We start from the raw sequence: 20,522 nt of genomic DNA on the forward strand, positions 1-20,522 counted from the left end.
ACTCAGGCCGTATCAATCCGCCCCCGTAATGCCTTGCGTGGCGGGTTCTTTGATGGATGTCAGGGCGGGTTTGGGCGCGAGAGAAGGTCGGCGGAAGATCTTACTGCATGGAGTATGAAAGGGAAGAACGCATTCTGGTGTAAAAGTAATTGTGTGGTATGTTTTAATAAATTATTTGTACTGCCCTACCCTGCTCCATTCTGCACGTCCAAGTCTTCGATTGGGAAGATGGGATCCAGATCCCAAGCCCAGGAGGTGGGTGGGTAAAACCGTTGGTAGCCTGGACTATCAAGAGGAGTGCGTCCCTAGTAGCGCCTGCTAGCTTGTCATGGAATCTAGAATTTAAGCGTCACAATGTAATCTCTTTCGCAAGATCTCAACCCACAAAGAAAAAGCAAGTTGAACCACAGACTTGTTAATTAAAATGGGGTGTGTGATTTAAGTCCCACTGAGCCTTGATCCAATCAGAACAGAGCTGGAAGGCACTTTGGAGGTCTTTTAGTCCAGATGTCCCCAACTTTTTGGGCACCAGGGACTGGTTCTGTGGAGAGAGGTTTTTCTGCAGACCGGAGGGTGTGTGGTTTTGTGTGCTTCCTGTATCCCGCGGATGGGGCTTTGCTTGTTTGTGTGGACTGGTTGCTGGCATGCCAGGGGACCCCTGTTTTAGTCCAACCCCCTGCTCAACTAGAAGACCCTATACCATTTCAGACAAGTGACTGTCCAGTCTCTTCTTGAAAGCTTCCAGTGATGATGAAATGATGATGAAATGCAAACTACTTCTGAACACAAGCTGTCTTCACTGTTAATTAATTCCGGGTTGCTTCACTCCTTGATTAGTTTCCATCCATTGTTTCTTGTTTTGCCTTCTGGTACTTTGGAAAATAAGTTGACCCCCTCTTGTTTGTGGCGGCCCCACAAATACTGGAATATTGCTATCTTGTCATCTCTAGTCTTTCTTTTCCCTAGTCTAGACTAGCCATATCCAATTCTTCATATGTTTTAGACTCCAGGCCTTTAATAATCTTAGTTGCTCTTCTCTGCACTTTTTCTATCTTAACAATTTTTTTGTAATGTGACCAAAACTGGATCCAGTATTCCAGGTGTGGTCTTACTAATCCACATTTTTCTTTATTTAGGTTACCTTGAAAGTGTTACATTCTGTGGCGTGATACTGAAACGAGATTCTAATGCAGGGCTTTTCAGCCAGTAGTATGTGTACCACTGGTGGTACTTTGGCACCTAGCAGGTGGTATGCAACCATCCTAGAGGAGAAGTAGTGTGGGGGGGGGAGCGGAATGAGATAAGCGGCAACGCTGTAGAAGCCTGAGGGAGAGACAGCTGGAGCTGCAGGGCTGTTGGGGCTCCGCATATCTGTACGCGTGGCTACAAGCTGATCGGCATTTCTGTAGGGCTGTTGGGGCTCAGCACTGGGCTCCAGCTGACTGACACTTCCAAAAGGAGCATGTAGCTGGAGGTGCATGGAAAAGGGGGGGGAGAGAGGAAAAGATATAAAAAGAGGTTTTGGTAGGAAAGGGCCAGCGAGGGGCTACCCCCCCCCCTGGCTGTGCACCTGCTCCCTGGCATCCCTGCTGACCTCTCAGAGAGAAAAGAGGCAAGCCCAGGCCAACAAGGTGCTGATTTACACTGCGTACCTACCATCAAAGCAAGAACATGCTTAGCCTTAGTTCCACAGTACAGTCCTGGAACCAGCGATGGGCCGCCTCAGCCCTGGCCCACCCTGCCTGCTGGACGCACAGGGCCTAATGTCCCTGGGGACTGTGTTCTGAGTGCTTTACAGGTTTACTTTTGTAAGTTTTATTTATTTTTATTTTATTTTAATTCCATTTATATCCCGCCCTTCTCCGAAGACTCAGGGCGGCTTACAAGCTTAGCAATAGCCTTCATTCTATGTATATGCCTGCTTATTAGGGCTTTCACACACACCCCAGCGGCATTTTTACAAGTCATCTTATTGCCCCCAACAATCTGGGTCCTCATTTTACCTACCTCGGAAGGATGGAAGGCTGACTCAACCTTGAGCCTGGTAGGATGCGAACCTGCACTAATTGCAGGCAGCTGGTGTTACTTAAGGAGGCATTAGCCCACTGCTCCACCAAGGCTCTTTTAAAGTTGCCAGAGCCTCCAGGCAGGAAGCTTCCCATTTTAACCCTTCCCCTCCTGTCATTGCCTCTGTGCCTGAATGGCCTCTGCGTGGCTCTCAGCTCACCTCTCTCCGACTCACCCACCTGTGTGTGTGTGCATGTGTGTGTGTATATGCGCATGGGGTGTGTGTGTGTCTCAGTCCTTGTAGCTCCACACTGTGACATTGGGGAGGAAAAGAACGGGAGAGATAAGAAGCTGCGATGGGAGCTTCTTGCAGCCTTCCATGGGGCTGGGAGCGGGAGCTGAGGGGGGCAAGGTGCGATGCGATTGGCGGCACATTGAGGGGCAAAAAAGAACTCCAAAAAAAGAGCAGAAGTTTAGGGCACAGGGCTGCAAGTGGTGAGACATCTCTCTCTCTCTCACACACACACACACACACAAACACACACACACGGGTGGGTCTGGGAGAGTTGCACTGAGTGCCATGCACAGGCAACGACAGGGAGGGGTCAAAATGGGAAGCCTCTGCCTACTCTGCCTGTTGCCATCTCTGCCTGGAGCCTCTGGCAACTTAAAAAAAAGGGGGTAAAGGAAGGAAAGGAAAGGAAAGGGAGGGAGAGAGTGAAGGAAAAAGGAAGGGAAGGGGAGGGAGGGAAAGAGGAAGGAAGGAGAGGCAACTTGGTCGGAAATGCCCCAGTTCAAAGGAGAAAGCAATTTTGTGTTCTGTTTTGTCACAGACAAAACTTTGTTGGCAATCCAATTTAACATTGATATTCTTGAATTGTGAGCTCTTAGGAAAGCATCCCCTTCTTGTGTGTTGCTAACAACCATTTCCAGTGGGGAAAACAGGAGAAAGCAGAGTGGGGAAAAATATTTTCCTTTGCTATATTTCCTGTCTGAATTAGACCAAGGCAGGGTTCCTACAGAAGAGCCCTTTTAAGGATTATGTATTAATAGAAAAGCAACTAAGCTAACTCTCTTCCTAAATGCTAAAACTGTTGCACATAAAAAATGGAGGAGCTCTGATCAACTATCACAGCCACCTTAGAACTTAACTCCATATATTCATTATATTTTGTAATTCTTATAAATAACATTTGTTTATATTGATGTAAATACTTCATTTGTTCTGCCTTCAGCTAATTCTTTTCTATGTCTGGAATTGTTTCTTATTTTAGAAGAATATTTTAATCTCACTCAAGTACAGCTGCAAAGGATTTTACTATGAAACATTTTAATGATTTTGTTATGAAAAAGTATGCCTTGATGGTTTCATTCTTTCCTATTCTAATAAAGGAGTCAAAGGTACCTAGTTTTAAATATATATTGTTTAGGATTAGGGTGTTTTTTCAGAATTTGGTACATTACATTTTTAAAAGTATAAATTCATAATATTGTGGCTACTGATTGTTATTTATTGAAGGTAAATCTAAATCGTTTGCAGTATTAATAAGGCTCTTTACATTTTCAGATTTTAAAATGTTCTTTGGATCAAAAATAACAGAAGAATCCTTGTAGCAGAATTCAGAGAAACACCAATCTTAATACAATGGAATCTAGTTAACAAAAAAATGTTGATGGATCAGCAAGAGAAACTGTTGTCTTATAATGGGATACTGCTTCTTTTCCAATTATCAAGAGGGAACAATTCACAGAGTGATGATACCACAATTACTACATTGCATGTGAAAAGAATGACATTTGACAATGACACTAAATTGTTTAATGAGGTGTCTACTGGATCATTTTGCATATATGGTGAAAATATTGAAATTATTCACTGCAGTAATGCATCTGACTTCAGAACTGGAATTCTTCAACCTTATATTCTTTTGAAAAAGAAGAAAAAGAAAAAAAATAAATATATACTATTGTTGCTTCATATCCATAATAAATTTGAACTGGTTCTGCAGTTTAAATTAGACTATGCAATCAAAGAACCTGTAAAATTATTGTCTGGTCCAACCATAATATGGCATTATGAAGGACATCTGTTACATATTTCTCCCCAAACTGGCACTGTTTTATGTGCCCCTATTCAGTTTTCTTCTATCCAATGGGCTGGTCAAGTTAAGAGTGAGGGTACAATTGTTTTAGGAACCAGACCTGCTGGTTTTCCAAGAGACAATAAGCAAAGTAATGCTAGCTCAGACCTGGCCATCTGGGGATATGAGTGTTTTGCATATGGAGTTGACAAACAGAAAGTACTATTGAATGCTAGTTTTTTGCCTCACGCTTATGGCAGTGTGGTGCGTTGTATATACGTTTGCAAAACTGAAGTAAGAAGAAGCAAGTTTAAGACGTCACTGGTTGCAGTTACATGCAAAGGCCAATTGATTTTCTTTCAGGATGGTTGGCCTAAACATCTTTTGCAGCTTCCACATGAAAATCCTTTTTCAGTACAAATAGCTGCAGTGGATGGAGATCGCCAATTAGTGATCGTGACATTTGCTTCTGGAGATGTATGTGCTATATGGAAACATAACTTGCAGGTATTGAACTGATGTCCTAAAACATTTTTATTAGAATTGTGGAGATTCTGTCTCATGATCTATGATCCAAGTCATAGTTATCCCAAAGATGCTTTTTTACGAGGCAACTGGACTTTCTTGTTTTTCTTTGTTTCACTTTTCATTCAGGAAGCTTCTTCAGCTCTGGCTGGATGGTGGGGAATGGAAGGATTTATACTCCTTTCAGACAGCTGGTCATTTGCATTCTTTTTGAGAGTTGTTTATACCACCTGGAGGTCTATCTGTTTCGTCAGGGTCACCTAAGTAGTACAAATGGCTATGGAGCCATCTTGGAACTGTTGAAAGGACTATGTTGTAGATTGAAAATAGTTGATGTCGTATCCTCCCTTCTGTTGAGAGCTGTTGAAATTGATCATTTGCACTACTCAGGTGACCCTGACGACAAATCTCCAGGTGGCCTCAACAACTCTAATGACCAGCTGTCTGCAAGGAGTATAAATTCTTGCATTCCTCACCATTCAGTCAGAGTTGAAGAAGCTTTTTGGATGAGAAGCAAAACATCTTCAAAGAAGAACAAAGTCTTATTGTCTTGTTAAAAAGCATCTTTGGGATTCTGTCTCATTGTTTTTGTAAAATATTATCTGTCTAGTTATTCCAGTCCAGATTCATGAAAGAAATGCAGGTGCATGTACTGTTATTTTGCTTAAGTGTTGAACATTCAATCAAACAAAAACTTCCCTGCAGTTATGATATAGGACAGCCATTGTTTGCATAGGAACCTGATGTGCATTATGGAGTTCTGACATATAAAGGTTTTCTTGGTCCTTGTAAAAACAAAGGTTATTTTCTAAAATGAGTGATACAATTTTGACATCATAATGTAATCAATTCACTCCTTTTAATTTTATATCAGCTCTGTCTTAATTAAATCCTTGCTCATTATATCAAACCAGGCTGGACATAATTATGGTCAGTTATAGTTATAATTTATAGTTACCTGAGTTTATAGTTAACTATAGTTTATAGTTATAGTTACCTGAGGATTGGAAAAGAGCTGATGTGATTCCCATCTTCAAGAAAAGGAAAAAAAAAACAGACCCAAGGAAATTACAGACCAATCAGTTTAATATCAGTATCTGGGAAGATAATCAAAAAACCAGATCTGCGAACAACTAAAAGCAAACAAAGTTATAACTTGTTATAACTAGTTATAACAAGCATGGGTTTGTTAAAAACAGATCATGCCAAACCAATCTTATTTCATTCTTCAACAAAGTGACTAAACTAATAAACTAATCTGATTTATGTGCTAGGTGGCATCTTGCTGGAAGAATGTGGAATCTGTTCTGGTAGATGATTTTGCTGGTATTGGAACTGAACAAATCTTAGTATTTTTAAAGAGTGACTCTTTTTCAGAAACACTAAAGGCATTTCATATAGCAGATTTTGGAAATATTAATTATGAGGTAAGGTGCTACAAATAATTGGGAAAGGATTATTTTAAAAAGAATTATGTAGATTATTGCTTTAATTAATTTTGTTTATTTAAATTTAATTTTTAATTAACAATTAAGTTCATATTTCAATACAGATTGTAGTATTAAATACAGGATTTCATTGAACATTTTGATTTAAATTGCTGAGTTTGGTCATGTCAATATCTTGCAAATCAAAACTTTTAACCACTTAAATTAGTTACAAAGCAGACAAAAGCCTTCCTATGTAAGGCTTAACATGGTTTATTATTCCAGTACAAAGTACTTCTAAGCATTGGGCTTGTAGATTTCAGTCACCATCTCCATTATAAGTACAAGTAGTTCAAAGCTTCCATTTGTGCTTTATTTCAGGTTCTCATATTTTAGTAATAGCGTAGTGAAATAAATTGCATATAAACTACAGTGGAATGAATCACACATGTTAAGTTAAAACTAACAAAACATATTATGGCACCTTATGGTACACTATATAAACATAGCTGTGTTTAATCTTAATTATGACTTATTGAATAGCATAAAATTAATTCTGTAACTTATGCATGAGACTATCATGATTTACCTCATCTAATTCTAAAGATTAGGGTTTGAATGACATACTAAGCTTTGATTTTTGTTTCTAAAAGACAAGGTTGAGTTTGATATTGATATATAGATGGTAACACATAAGTCCAAGATACACTATTTAGTTTTGTGTGATTTAGCATTCTGATTGAACTCGGCCACTGTGTATGTCTCTTTTTCAAGCTTTTAAATTACTATACGTTGTTGGTGTAATTGGCATCTTTAGAATATTTTATAAAATTGTGATTCCCCTCCCACCTAATTCATATTACATCAAAAATTAGAGTGCAACTACATGCAGCATATAAGGTATATCTGGTATGGGAATAGGTGGGTGAGTGAGTGAGTTTCCTGTAATATACAGGGGTGCACACAAAGCAGTGTCAGTCTCTTCTGCTGCCTGACCAGAAGGGTGTGATTAATTTCAGTTTCCCTGTGGAAAGATCTTAAATTTATGTTTGGGTTCTTATGATGTTCTCCACTTCACAGAGTGCTCTGTAAATTTTTGGTGTTTAATTAGTATTGCTTTTTCTTAGAGTAATGTAAACTATGGAAATGTCTTGTCTTCTCCTGAAGAGATACAAGAGAATCGCCTTCTTACTATCAAAGCACTTGAAGCACGATTACAGGTTGGTAGGATCTTTTTCTTGGATATATATTTTGTTTTATTTAATGAAACTTGTATTTTGACATGTTTTTAGTCCATCTACTATGTAGGTAGAACATTAGCAACTATTCACAGTTATAAGCATGACTAAATATATATTATTTTACTTCAGTTTAGAAATACATTTCTGGAAGTCTAGAAGCCTGATTTCTAACTTAAATAATTCTTAAACTATATGAATAAAAATAGGAAGAAAATACTTACCATGGTATGTCAAATATGATGCTTACAAGAATATCATCACAAACCCTCTGTTCTCTTATATAGGCTGGTTTTGCATCTGTTCGAGCCATTCAACAACATTTACGCCTCAAAGAAAAAGTTCTGATTGAAAGCTGTCATGCATTATTAGATCTTGTTCAAGATAGGAAACAAAGAATTCCTAGGATCAAAAAGGTATTTTGCAGCAATGTTAAAAATGGTGTGTAATTTTTTCCCCTATTACATAGGTATAGAACTTGCCGTTTCTAGTAACAAGCAAAAATAATAATGGGTCCAGTTAAACAAGTAATGTTTAATTTTTAACATAATGCTGGTTGAAAAATTGTTGCTATAATGTTCAGAGATCACTGAAATATTGTGCCTGCCAATAACACATATGTATAATATTCAGGTTAATGATAACTTTTCAATAGTTTATATGGAATCATATTGCCTGGGCACTTGTATAGTGCAGTTTACTCAATTTGAAATTGAGGGGGAAAATCAGAATGGGTATAAATACTTGATAAGGATGATTTAAAATTGCCCGTATCTACTGTAAATGTGTATCTTACTGTGGTAATTTTAGTCGATCCTCAAGTTTATATATTAGTTAAAATGCATTTTGAGTTCCACGATTGTAACAATAATAAATTCTCATTATTCAAAAAGTTACTTGGCTTTATATTTTTTTTAAATAAATCATCTTTCCATCTAAGGAAAATCTTATTTCTCTTTGGGATGAAAGAGAGGAAGAATTTCATAATGGTGCATTGACTCCAAGTGAAGATAAAGAACAAATTGTAAAAAATATTTGGTATCGTGTGGTGGATAACCAATTAATAGTTGGAGTAGAAATCATGGAAACATTTGACTTGTGAGTAGTTTAAATTCTATACGATCACACTGAATCATTGGCAGCATTTATATAGTCAAAATCTGAATTCCAAAATTGAACATATATCATTGGTGGCATTTATGTGGTTGAAGCCTGAATTCCAAAATAAAAAAGTCTAGATATATAAATATGTAAAAGTATTCCAAGACAAAATGTTATAAGATACATCTTATGAGTAAAACTTGAAGATATATTTGATTGCATTGTATTTGATAAAAGTTGATACAAAATAGTTGTGAATTATAGATATCAAATGCAGGTAATCTTCTATTTACAACCACAGCTGAGTCCAAAATCTCTTACTAAACAAGAGAGTTATTGAGTTATATGCAGGTTGCCAAGTGTCCAAATTTTGAACATGTGACCTTGGGGGATGTCTCAACAATCGTAAACAGTGAAAAACAATCATAAGTCACTTTTTCCAGTGGCACTTGAACTTTGAAAGTCACTAAACAAATGGTTATAAGTCAAGAACTACCTGTACACAAGAGCATAGTACGCTACAAATGCTGAAGCTATAAATATATTTGTTTACATTGTGTTCTTTTGTTTTGAAACAGGCAACTCAGTGATGGCTGTTTATCTCTGATAATTGGCCAGAAGCGCCGTTCATTTTCTCCATCAAAATGCCACTGTAGAGTAGTTACAGTGACAAAAGCTTCAGAGGCTGAGCCTCTATCATATTGGCACTTGGAACCATTGCCTAAAAGAATCAAGTTAAGTTGCTTTAATGAAGAAAGCAAGTGCAATGGAAAAGACTCTGAAGTGAAGAGGAATAAGGCAAAAGCCATTACAGCAGTTACTCATCTGTCCCCTTTCTTGGCATGGCATGAAATAACTTGTGTGGTACTGCTTCATGCAAAGAAGAGTGGTAACAGTGAAAACCAGCAGAAAAGCAAAAGATTGACTTTGCTATGTGGAGATTTTTTACTAAGTCTGGTAGAGATTTCTACTGGAAAGCTTTCAATAAATTTGAAAGATTATAAATATCCAGGTAAATATATACATTTACTATAAGAAATATATATATCCCTATGAAATAAAGAATGAAACTTTATATTTTTTTCAAAATAAGACTTCTTTTAGTGTTTATATATTGCATACAGTACTGTCTGTATGTTACAATTATGGTCAAATTCTATATTTTTGTTTCAAAAGTACCTTTTTTAAAAAAATACTTTCTTTAGAATAACATTTTATGTAATATAAATAAGACAACACTTTTCTATTGATCACTGCCTTAAAACCATGTCTCAACCCTTCTTCTATTTCCCTTTATAGGTAGTCCTTGACTTATGACCACAATTGAGCCCAAAGTTTCTGTTGCTAAGTGGGACAGTTAAGTGTTTTGCCCCATTTTACGACCTTTCTTGCCACCATTGTTAAGTGAATCATTACAGTTGTTAATAACTTTGTTGTTAAATGATTCTGGCTTCCCCATTAACTTTGCTTGTTAGAAGGTGGCAAAAGGTATCACATGACCCTGAAACTCTGGAACGGTCATAAATATGAGTGAGTTGGCAAGCATTTGAATTTTGATTATGTGACCATGGGGATGCTGCAATGGTCATAAGTGTGAAAAGTGGTCATAAAGTCACTTTTTCCAGTGCTATTATATCTTTGAATGGTCTTGTAAGTTGAGGACCATTTGTACCCAGTTTTTTTATAAGAGTTTTTATTAAATTTTATAGGGTTAGGAAGAGGATATGACCAGGGTAAGGATCAGGATTTGGGATGGGGTTAGGATCGGGATTAGGGTAGGAACGGGGTTGGAAACAACATTGGGGTTGCCCCCCAATAACATTTTCAAGCTTTAGCAAACAGACTATTGTCCGGGCAGAGATGTTCAGTTAAGTCTAATTAGTATAACAGTAAATAGCTATAATACATATGCTAAATGATAATCATATACGGTGTCAATTAGTACATATCATTCTCCTTACTAATATATATTCAAAATATCACATTCATTTCTCACTAGTTTGTTTTCCTAACCATTGGTAAAATTTATCCCATGTTTTAAAATAAATTGAATCCTCTTTCTCTTTAATCTCTAAAGTTAATCTGTCCATTTCTGCACATTCTAAAATTTTCTTGATTAAAATCTCCTAAATTGGTAGGTTTTCATTTTTTCAGTATTGGGCAAATGCTATTCTCGCTGCTGTCAATACATGCAATATTAGATACTCATTTTCCTTCTCATACTTAGCTCCTAATATTCCTAACAAAAACAGTTCTGGTTTAAATTCAACCTGTATTTTAGTCTTCTTTTCCAACCACGTACTGTATGTATCTTAAGCGAGAACTTTCTCGCTTTAGGGCATACCCACCTGATATGGTAGTAAGTACCTGGCCTTTGTTTACATTTCCAGCAATTATTTGAAGTATTTTTAAACATTTTAGCTAATCTTACTGGTGTCATATGCCATCTATAAAACATTTTATACAAATTTTCTTTATATGAAACTGCTTTAGCCAATTTAATATTTGCCATAATTTTTGTAGTCTTCCAAATCTATAGAATATCCAAAGTTTTTTGCCCATGTTATCGTATCTTTTACTTGTTCTTCTTCAATCTTCAAGTTTAGCAGAAATCTGTAAAGTTTATTAATCAGGTTTTCATCTGTTTTTAATAATATTTGATCAAATTCTGTCTGTCCTTTATAAAAAACCCATTGTCTTTGCATCTTTTCTATATTTTGTTTGAATTTGTAAATATGGCCACCATGCTAAGTCAATACCTTGTTGATGTAAATCTTGTCTGTCTTTCAATTTTCCTTCCTTATCTAGAACATTTTTGTAGGTAAGGACTGTCATAGTTAATTAAATTTGGGTAAGCAAAAGCTTCCATTGTTGAAAGCCACTCAGGTAGTTTAATATATATTTTCTGCTTTATTCTTTCCCATTCTAAAAGAAGTACATTCCTTATAAAGTGATTTTACTTGTACCCAGTTTTTATAGGCTTCTGGAAGAAAGTTTAGAATTTATTTTTTATTGCAAATTAACTTATAACCCTATAATATCTTCAGTTACGACCCCAACATTCTAAGTATCAAAAATATGACACTTTCCTAAACCAAAAAAATGCAATAGCATGCACTTGCTATTTTATTAGATGCTTTCATTATAGTATTAAGAATACATATTATAGACTTCTGGTCTTGCGCGCTAGTGACCGGTTGCAGGCTTGCGGATTCTCCGCATCCACGCAGCTAATTTTGCCATGCCTGGGGACCCTAAATGGGTCTAAGTTGCCCTGGAGAGGCAATGAAGAAAGAAGGGTGCTACAGCAATACTGGAACGGCGGCGGCCATTCTGTTCGACTTGGGGAAAGCCTTCTAACTTGACAGGAGAAAGGCTGGCCGTATTGTATTGACCAGCCCAAAATACTAGCAACCATAGTCCAAAAGCACTAACTAGCATAACTGTGAACAGCATGCTTGAAACTGGGTGAGGAATTCAATCTTCTGTTTTCTATTCTACATTTAATTTCCTGGAAAAGATCCCCAAGAAGCAAAATACCTCCGAAAGGGAAGGAGGGAGATTTCCACCCCACCCTTATACTAACGGAAGCCGCGAATTAAACTTTTTATGGAGGATCAAAATATATGGAAGTAAATATAAAACCTGAAATTTAAAACTTAAATCTGGATAAATCTAAAATTGTTTGAATGGTTAAGACTCATTTTAAAGATAATTGTTCATTTTGGAAATTGAAAAAACAAATAGTTGCTGATACCTAGTGGTGGATAAAGACTATGACAGCTATGAGTTTAATATAACACTTGGCAAAACCTGGGAAAAGCTAATCTATTTTTGTGACCTTCAAAGTTTTAACAACAAAGAACAGCTGTGACAAAAAAAGACAATAATCTGGGCTGTAGACAAAGAGAATTATAAATTTCAGGAAAAAAATCTTTTTTGAACAATGGATTACAAATATCTATTTAATTGGGACTCTAAAGCTATTTGTAGAGAAAAGAAAGGAAAAGAAAAACTCAAATTCTTGGCCATCATGGATCAGAGACATGTAGAAAGAACATATCAAGAAAACAAATACTTCACAGGAGATGTATAGTATAGTGCATCTAATTCAAACAACAATGACTAAACCACGAAGAAATCCAAAATAACTTTGATAATATAAATCAATCTATTTCTAAGTTAACTCTACAACAAAAATTTTTCCAGAAAACAACAAGAGAAGGAGCACATAAAACAGATAAATGGATATAGAATTGAAAATAGAGACTTCAAGATGGAACTTAACAAAACAAGGAAAAATGATTTAATCCTAGTGGAAAAAAATTCACAAGAATTGGAAAAAACAAGTTATCCCTTAAGACTACAAAATAAATCCAAGGACAAGAAAACAGATTAGATAAAATGGACTGTAGAGATGACAGGAACATCAGAGAGAAAGGAAATGATAAGAAGCGGAGAGAAAGAAAAAGAAAAAGATGGAAAGGCAGAAGCCCCGTACAAAGACACTTCACCTGATTTACTTTTTATATCTATAGCAACATTTACGAACATACTGAAAAACCTTTTGATTCAGCAAAATACATTGATTAAGAAAGATACTGGGCAAAGGAAAAAGACTAAAGTGGAAACCAAGAAAATAGACGATGGGACTTACCAGAGAGAATACTTAAAAAAGAAACATTTGTTTGAATATGGTTAAAGAAATAGAAAAGATTTGGAATATATATGTCATTCTAAGAGGGATGAATTCCCTAAATAATATAGTATGCTTTTTTTCCTTTTTTTGTTCTCTTTCTTGATATGAGTAATATAAAAAAGTTGAAATGACTTAGATAAAGGAAATGTTTTAGATACTTAAATGTGATTGAATTTAAGAAAATTATAATGGATAAAAATGTTTTGAAAAGAGTTAAAAGAACTAGATGTATTAAATGGAATGTTTAAAGATTAAATAGGGAACGGTTGCTGGAATTGGGTATGTGTAGTTTAATGAAGAGAAGAGTGAGGGTTGACATGATAGCAGTGTTCCAATATCTCGGGGGCTGCCACAAAGAAGAGGGAGTCAAGCTATTCTCCAAAGCACCTGAAAGCAGGACAAGAAGCAACGGATGGAAACTAGTCAAGGAGAGAAGCAACCTAGAACTAAGGAGAAACTTCCTGACAGTTAGAACAATTAACCAGTGGAACAACCTGCCTCCAGAGGTGGTGAATGCTCCAACACTGGAGGTTTTTAAGAAGAGACTGGACAGCCATTTGCCTGAAATGGTATAGGGTTTCCTGCCTTAGCAGGGGGTTGGACTAGATGACCTCCAAGGTCCCTTCCAACTTTGTATTATTATTATTATTATTATTATTATTATTATTATTATTATTATTATTATTATTATTAAATATATTTTAATTATAGTTAAAAAGAATAAGAAATTTAGGAAATAAATATATATTAGCTTAGGACGGATATATATTTAAGTAGTATGTTATTTATGTTTTACTCTTGCTCTCCTTTTTTCATTGTTTTATCTATTCCTTAAGAAATGTAAAAGTGTGAAATGGTTCATATGGAAAAATAGACTTACGGTACATTTTTTAATGTAATTAATTTTTGAGAAAATCTTAATCAGTAAGAATACCTAGAATTTGGTAGGAGAAACAAACTAAAATAAGGACTAGAAGAGGAACTATGATGAGGCAACCAGAATGATTGGATAGAAAAGAAATATATTGATGTGATTATTATTTTTAGGAATATTGGGGAAATATATATTTAATTGTTATCTATCAAAATAATAAGAATTGTATTAACTCAATGTTTGCAAAAGAGAATATTTTGGGAAAAGAGGAAATCAACTAAAACCATTATGTGGATTATGGATTATAGAAATCAATTGTTAATGATTGTTTTACAAATGTAACCCAGACAACGCACTACTCACCAATTATTAAGTGATTTATGTGTAAAAAAATCAATAAAATACATTACAAAAAAGAGTATGTATTATATATTGTTATGCATTTTTGTATGCCAGTTAAAGTTTGTCATGTTTGAAATGGTATCTAAACAGAATAAAAATTCATTTTAGAAACAAAATTAAGTAAATATCGATTTTAAATGTATTGTACTGCTTAGCTTTGTTACTGTTTTTTTTCTTTTGGTGTTGCAGGTTCTACAGAAGATCTTTTGGCACTCTGTGCAATATCAAAAAAATCCTCTTTCCAAATAATCTCCCCTGACTGCACATTGCTTCCAGTGAACAAGTGGCTATTGGAACAAATGGAGTGCGCACCAGTCAAGCAATATCCTGATTATATGGTCTGCTGGAAATCAGGAAATCTGAATGGCACTCTTTTCAAGTGGAATCTAAAAACACCTTCTGAAGGATTTTTAACAGTATTTTGCAGGTAGCAGCCATTGAAAGCCTTATAAAGACTGTTAGCTTCTTAGGAAGTATTACAACTGTGCTGAATTATTTTGTAGAGGTAATAATTGTATATGTTGCTGTTAGAGGACCCCTAAAAGATCAATTTTTGTCCCTCTGGTATCTGCTAAATAAGCAAGTGATTCATTTGTTTATTTAACAAAATCAAATAGTTTACATAAGGTGCCATAAAAAAAATTAACTACTGGCTTAATGCAGTATCTGATAAGAGAAATTAATAGGAATTTGAAAAAAAACTATTTTTTTCAGAATTAACATTAATCAACCTTTATTTTTTTATTATGTAATGTTATGGAAGATAAGTAATAAGATATGTAGCATTGATTATGAGGAGATTTGTTTAATAGGAGATTTTAATGCTATCCTAGATATAAATTTGGATTATATGGGAAAGACGCTTAGGAAAAAGAAGAGAAGAACTCTACCGAGATCTTTTCTTAACTTGGCTGAGGAACTAAATATCCAAGATGTCTGGAGGGAAAGAAATCGTAAGGCTAGACAATATACATATTACTCCAACCGACATAACTCATGGTCTAGAATAGACATGGTGTGGATGACGAAAGAAATTAGTTCAGAAATAGATGAGGTACATATAGCGACAGGTACTTGGGCAGATCACAATCCTATTAAACTTATCTGGAAAGGTTCCAAAAAAATATCCAGATGGACGCTTCAAAGAGCAATTTTAAAAGAAGACGAATTCAAATCTAAGATGGAGAGAGAACTAAGTTTTTTCTTTAAGGAAAATAAAGCTATAGACACCTCAGTACAAAACAATTGGGATACAGCTAAGGCAGTGATGAGAGGGGTAGCGAGGGCATATATGGTATATAAAAATAAGGGGAAAAGACAACAACGGGAAAGATTAGAAGAGGAATATAAGAGCTTAGAAGTTACACTCCAACAAGATCCACAAAAAGAGAATATCAAGCAATCTATGGATCTGATTAAACACAAACTTAACATTCTAGACAAAGAGAAATTGGCACAACAATTGAGAAACACGAAACAAAATTTTTTTGAAAATGCAAATAAACCGGGCCGGTGGCTCGCATACAAATTGGGAAAACAAAAGGGGAAAAACTGGATTCACGAACTACGAGATGAGGAAGGGAGAATATTCCACCAGGAGGAAAAAAAAAAAATTATAGCCCAGGAATTTTATGAACGTTTATATAAAGAAGATAGCCAGGCAAGTGTGGAGAAAATGGAGGAATATTTTCAAAGAGCCAAACTACCTAAGGTCACAGAAGATACCAGAAATATGTTAAACGAGGAAATTCGACTATCTGAGGTGATAAAAGCTATTAATGCACAAAAGAATAATAAAGCATCGGGACCCGACGGTCTTCCATCAGAGATTTATAAAGAATTACAAAATATCCTAGCTCAACCCCTAGTGGAGGTATTTAACGCAGTATTAGAAGGCGCAAGGACGCCTAAATCCTGGCTAGAGGCAAACATAACCCTTATTCCGAAAGATAACACAGACCATACATTAATCCAAAATTACAGACCCATATCACTTCTTAACTCGGACTACAAGATATTTACATCAATTATAGCGGAACGATTGAAACGATTTCTGAATGATTTCATACACGCAGATCAAAATGGTTTTCTCGCTAAGAGACACACTAAGCACAACATTAGAATAATATTAGATACATTGGAGTACTATGAATTACATAGCGAACAACAGATGGCATTACTTTTCTTAGACGCCCAAAAGGCATTTGACAATGTTAAATGGTCTTTTTTGTGCCAACAGCTTAGCTTTATGAATATGGGAGAAAAATTTATAAATATAATTAGGGCAATTTATGACAATCAGGAAGCAAAAATAATTATTAATGGGGAAGCATCTAGCAAGTTTCAAATTCAAAAGGGAACACGGCAAGGCTGCCCCTTATCACCGTTGCTGTTTATATTGACTCTTGAAGTATTAACGAGAACTATAAGAAACGACCCAAAGATAAAAGGATTAACCATTAAAAAGGAAACCTTTAAATTGCAAGCTTTCGCGGACGATCTAGTTTTTATTATGGAGGATCCATGTCAGACGGGACCAAAGCTATTGGAAGAATTATCTAAATATGGTGAGGTTGCCGGACTGCGAATAAATAGAAATAAGACCAAGATGATTGTTAAAAATATGACCAATAAACAAAAAGGTAATCTGGCCGAAATCACGGATATAGAAATAGTCAAGAAAATAAAATATTTAGGGATTAACATTACGGCTAGATGCACTTCACTCAAAAAGGATAATTATGATAGTGTAGTGAATCAAATAAAAGGTGACCTGGAAAGATGGGGAAACCTAAAACTCTCATTATTGGGAAGAATCGCTGTCATTAAGATGAATATTCTGCCTAAAATCCTGTTTCTGTTTCAGAATATCCCAATTCAACTCGACTCTAAATTTTTTCGAAATTTGGATAAATTATCACTAAATTTTATTTGGCAGGGGAAAAAACCAAGAATTAAATTGAAATATTTACAAGACACGAAGGAAAATGGGGGTTTTGGATTGCCAGACTGGGAATTATATTACCACGCCGCGGCCCTGAGCTGGATTAGAGAATGGGTAATCTTGAGAAATAGAAGACTATTAACTTTAGAGGGTCACGATTTGCAATATGGCTGGCATGCCTTCCTATGGACGGAGAAACAAGGTCTTTTCTCGCATTTTCAAAGACACCGGATCAGGCAAGCGCTACTCAATACTTGGAAAAAAATTAGATCTCACAATTACACCAAAATACCGGTCTGGCTATCCACCCTTGAAGCGATAGTTTACCCAAATCTGTTTGATTTGGGTAACATAATCTCATACAAGGATATTCTGAATGAGGAGGGGGAATTGAAACTTAGGAATGAACTAGAATTACAAGGTATAAAACTCGATTGGTGGGCCTACTTACAAATCCAATCGAGATTTAGGAAGGATAAAAATGAATGGGGGATATATACCTCTGAAACAGCATTGGACAAAATATTATTGGGACCGGACTCTAAACAAATAAGGAATTTTTATAAATTACTTTTGGGATATAAGCTGTTTGAAGAGCAAGTGAAAGACCCCATGTTGATCTGGGCTAACAATTTAGGACATAACATCGACCTAGATACTTGGCAAACAATTTGGGATAGGAATAATAGGATAACACTGGCCTCATCGTATAAAGAAAATTTATTTAAAATGTTTTACCGATGGCATCTTCCCCCAGCCCGCTTAGCAAAAATGTACACAACAGCATCTCCCAAATGTTGGAAGTGTTCTGAAGAGATAGGCACATACTTCCACACGTGGTGGTCTTGCAGTAAAACACAAAAATTTTGGAGAATGATTTGGATTTGGCTGAAAGAAATATTGAAACAAGATCTGGAGTTTAGTCCAGAACTTTTCTTGTTGGGAATCACGAAAGAGAAATATCCTAAAGATGTGCTATACTTAACGATCCATATTATCACAGCAGCTAGAATATCATTTGCGCAAAAATGGAAAAAGAATGAGATCCCAGGACAAAAAGAGGTTATTAGGAAAATTTGGGATTGCGCTGAAATGGACAAATTAACTTTGGAATTAAAGAATAAAGATCAATCAGACTATTATAGAATTTGGAACAAATTGTATCTTTGGATGGATAAAAAGAAAGGTCTCTATTAGGTTTTACAGACTAGCTCACTGTTTTAAATATTGTGGTATTTCACCGATTTGTAATCTAAGTGTATTTAAGTGTATTTTTGATGTACATATATACATGTATATATATATATATTTAAACATTGTAGACAAAAAGGTTTGTCAGCTCGCTGGTACTGTGTCCAATGTTTTTAAATAATAAATTTAATAAAAAAAATTTAAAAAAAAAATTAACTACTGGCTTAATGCAGTATCTGATAAGAGAAATTAATAGGAATTTGAAAAAAAACTATTTTTTTCAGAATTAACATTAATCAACCTTTATTTTTTTATTATGTAATGTTATGGAAGATAAGTAATCTCTTCACTGTCATAGTGCTGCTAAGAAACAGATAAGTAAATGACAAATTATGAGAACATGGTACATAATGCTGCCTCTGATTTTTGCAAGTTTTTGAATATATAGGACAGGTGTTAGTAGTCAGCATAACAATTATTGAGGCCTTTTCAACATTGTTTTTATGCTTGGCATTTATTCCAAAGATAAAATTTATTTTTTCAGCCAAAGTAGAGTCATGTTTCTTTGCTGTGAAGAATTTTGTTTTCCATTAGTTCACTGTGAATACACAGTGACAACTGACTTGCTCATCTATTTCACAGACATCAGCTTACCTTGTTCCAATGCCTTCATGCCTTCATTGGATTGCTACCACCAACTTGCAAGATAAAATTACTGAAGTTAAGAAATAAGAAACTACTTGCTGAACAGCTTGGACTGACTTTAGTAAAAGAAACAGAATTTTTCCAACATGTTTTATCGTCAGCTCTAAGACATACTGGAAATAACTTTTCTTTGAAAAGTGAAGAAGAAAATAATAATAGTAGCTCCGCAGTCGAACACTTCAAAGAAGCATTTATAAAGGAACAAAAGCCAAGTATGCTGAGTATGAATAGAACAGTGAGTGGTTCCTTATTCAGAAAGCATATTTTGAATTTATTTGATTTGCAGATGAATTCTGATATGATGTCATGGCAATGCTCTTCATTCTGACTTTATTATGCAGTATTTATTAACTACAACTATAATTCATTTATAATATATATTTAAGTCTACATTTAATTAGCCTGTAAGATTAAATAAACCAAGCCTGCTAGTGTTTTAGTTCTATTTCTAGGAAATTTCTATTACAAGAAAACTATTTTGCAAAAATTTCAAGGGCTATGGACTATTATTATTTGCCTAAGCAGACATACATTTACCAGTATATTTGCATTTCTCACAATTCTGTATTCACATATTGGTTTATTCTAGAACAGCAATTATGAGTCTTTACAGGAGAGGAGGAGGATAGAGTGAAATACTTGATTTGGTACCATTTACAGATAAAGGATTGTATAGTGGTATACCCTGACATTTGCTATAATCAGCATTGAGTTTTTTAAGCTGTGTTACCTAGAAAAAAAATCCTGCCACAGATAGCTGTATTAGAATGATTGATAGGCACCTTGTTGCAATGAGATATTAAGAGCAGCTATCAATTGTTCACTTATTTTTCTGTAGACAATATTTGTCACAGCAGGAATGATGTATGATTGCTTTAGTTTCAGCTTTCAGGAATTTTTTTCAGTTAATATTCACTATGGAGTTTTTATCTATAGAGCGCTGTGGGTGGCCGTAGATAGTTATATTAAGGATATTCTTGAATAGTTGAAGAAATCTGAGAACCTGCAGAGTTCTGTATGAGAACCTGCTGCATGAGTAAATTAAATTATCTCATGTGTTCTGTAGATGTATCTTTTGTATTGACTACAAATATAACAAAGATATTTTATGTTATGTTTAACTTATTATGTTCAATGTCAGCATACAACGTATATTTAGATTCATATTGTACATATTAACAGGAATCAGCATTCACACTTGATCATATGCTAGTTTACCTATAGCTACAATCATCTTATATCTGCAGTGTAGTAATAAACTGTATCTACAGTTTAATAACAAAATATAATATTGAAATTGGCAGTGTGCTTTTTGTAATCCTGTGCAT

At 35.1% G+C, this 20,522-nt stretch overlaps 1 protein-coding gene across 1 annotated transcript; it reads left to right on the plus strand.

Annotated features, from left to right (window-relative positions):
• Positions 1–26: 26 nt before the first annotated feature.
• Positions 27–19,618, plus strand: FANCB (FA complementation group B). Its single transcript, XM_083361917.1, has 9 exons — positions 27–156; positions 3,575–4,595; positions 5,888–6,040; positions 7,168–7,260; positions 7,566–7,694; positions 8,219–8,376; positions 8,958–9,391; positions 14,544–14,781; positions 19,132–19,618. Exons 2-9 carry the CDS (start codon positions 3,675–3,677, stop codon positions 19,520–19,522), a joined length of 2,517 nt encoding a protein of 838 aa, XP_083218043.1. The 5' UTR covers positions 27–156; positions 3,575–3,674; the 3' UTR covers positions 19,523–19,618.
• Positions 19,619–20,522: the final 904 nt, after the last annotated feature.

Source organism: Vipera ursinii (genome assembly GCF_947247035.1).
Source record: "Vipera ursinii genome assembly, chromosome: 4".
NCBI classification, from domain to species: Eukaryota; Metazoa; Chordata; class Lepidosauria; order Squamata; family Viperidae; genus Vipera; species Vipera ursinii.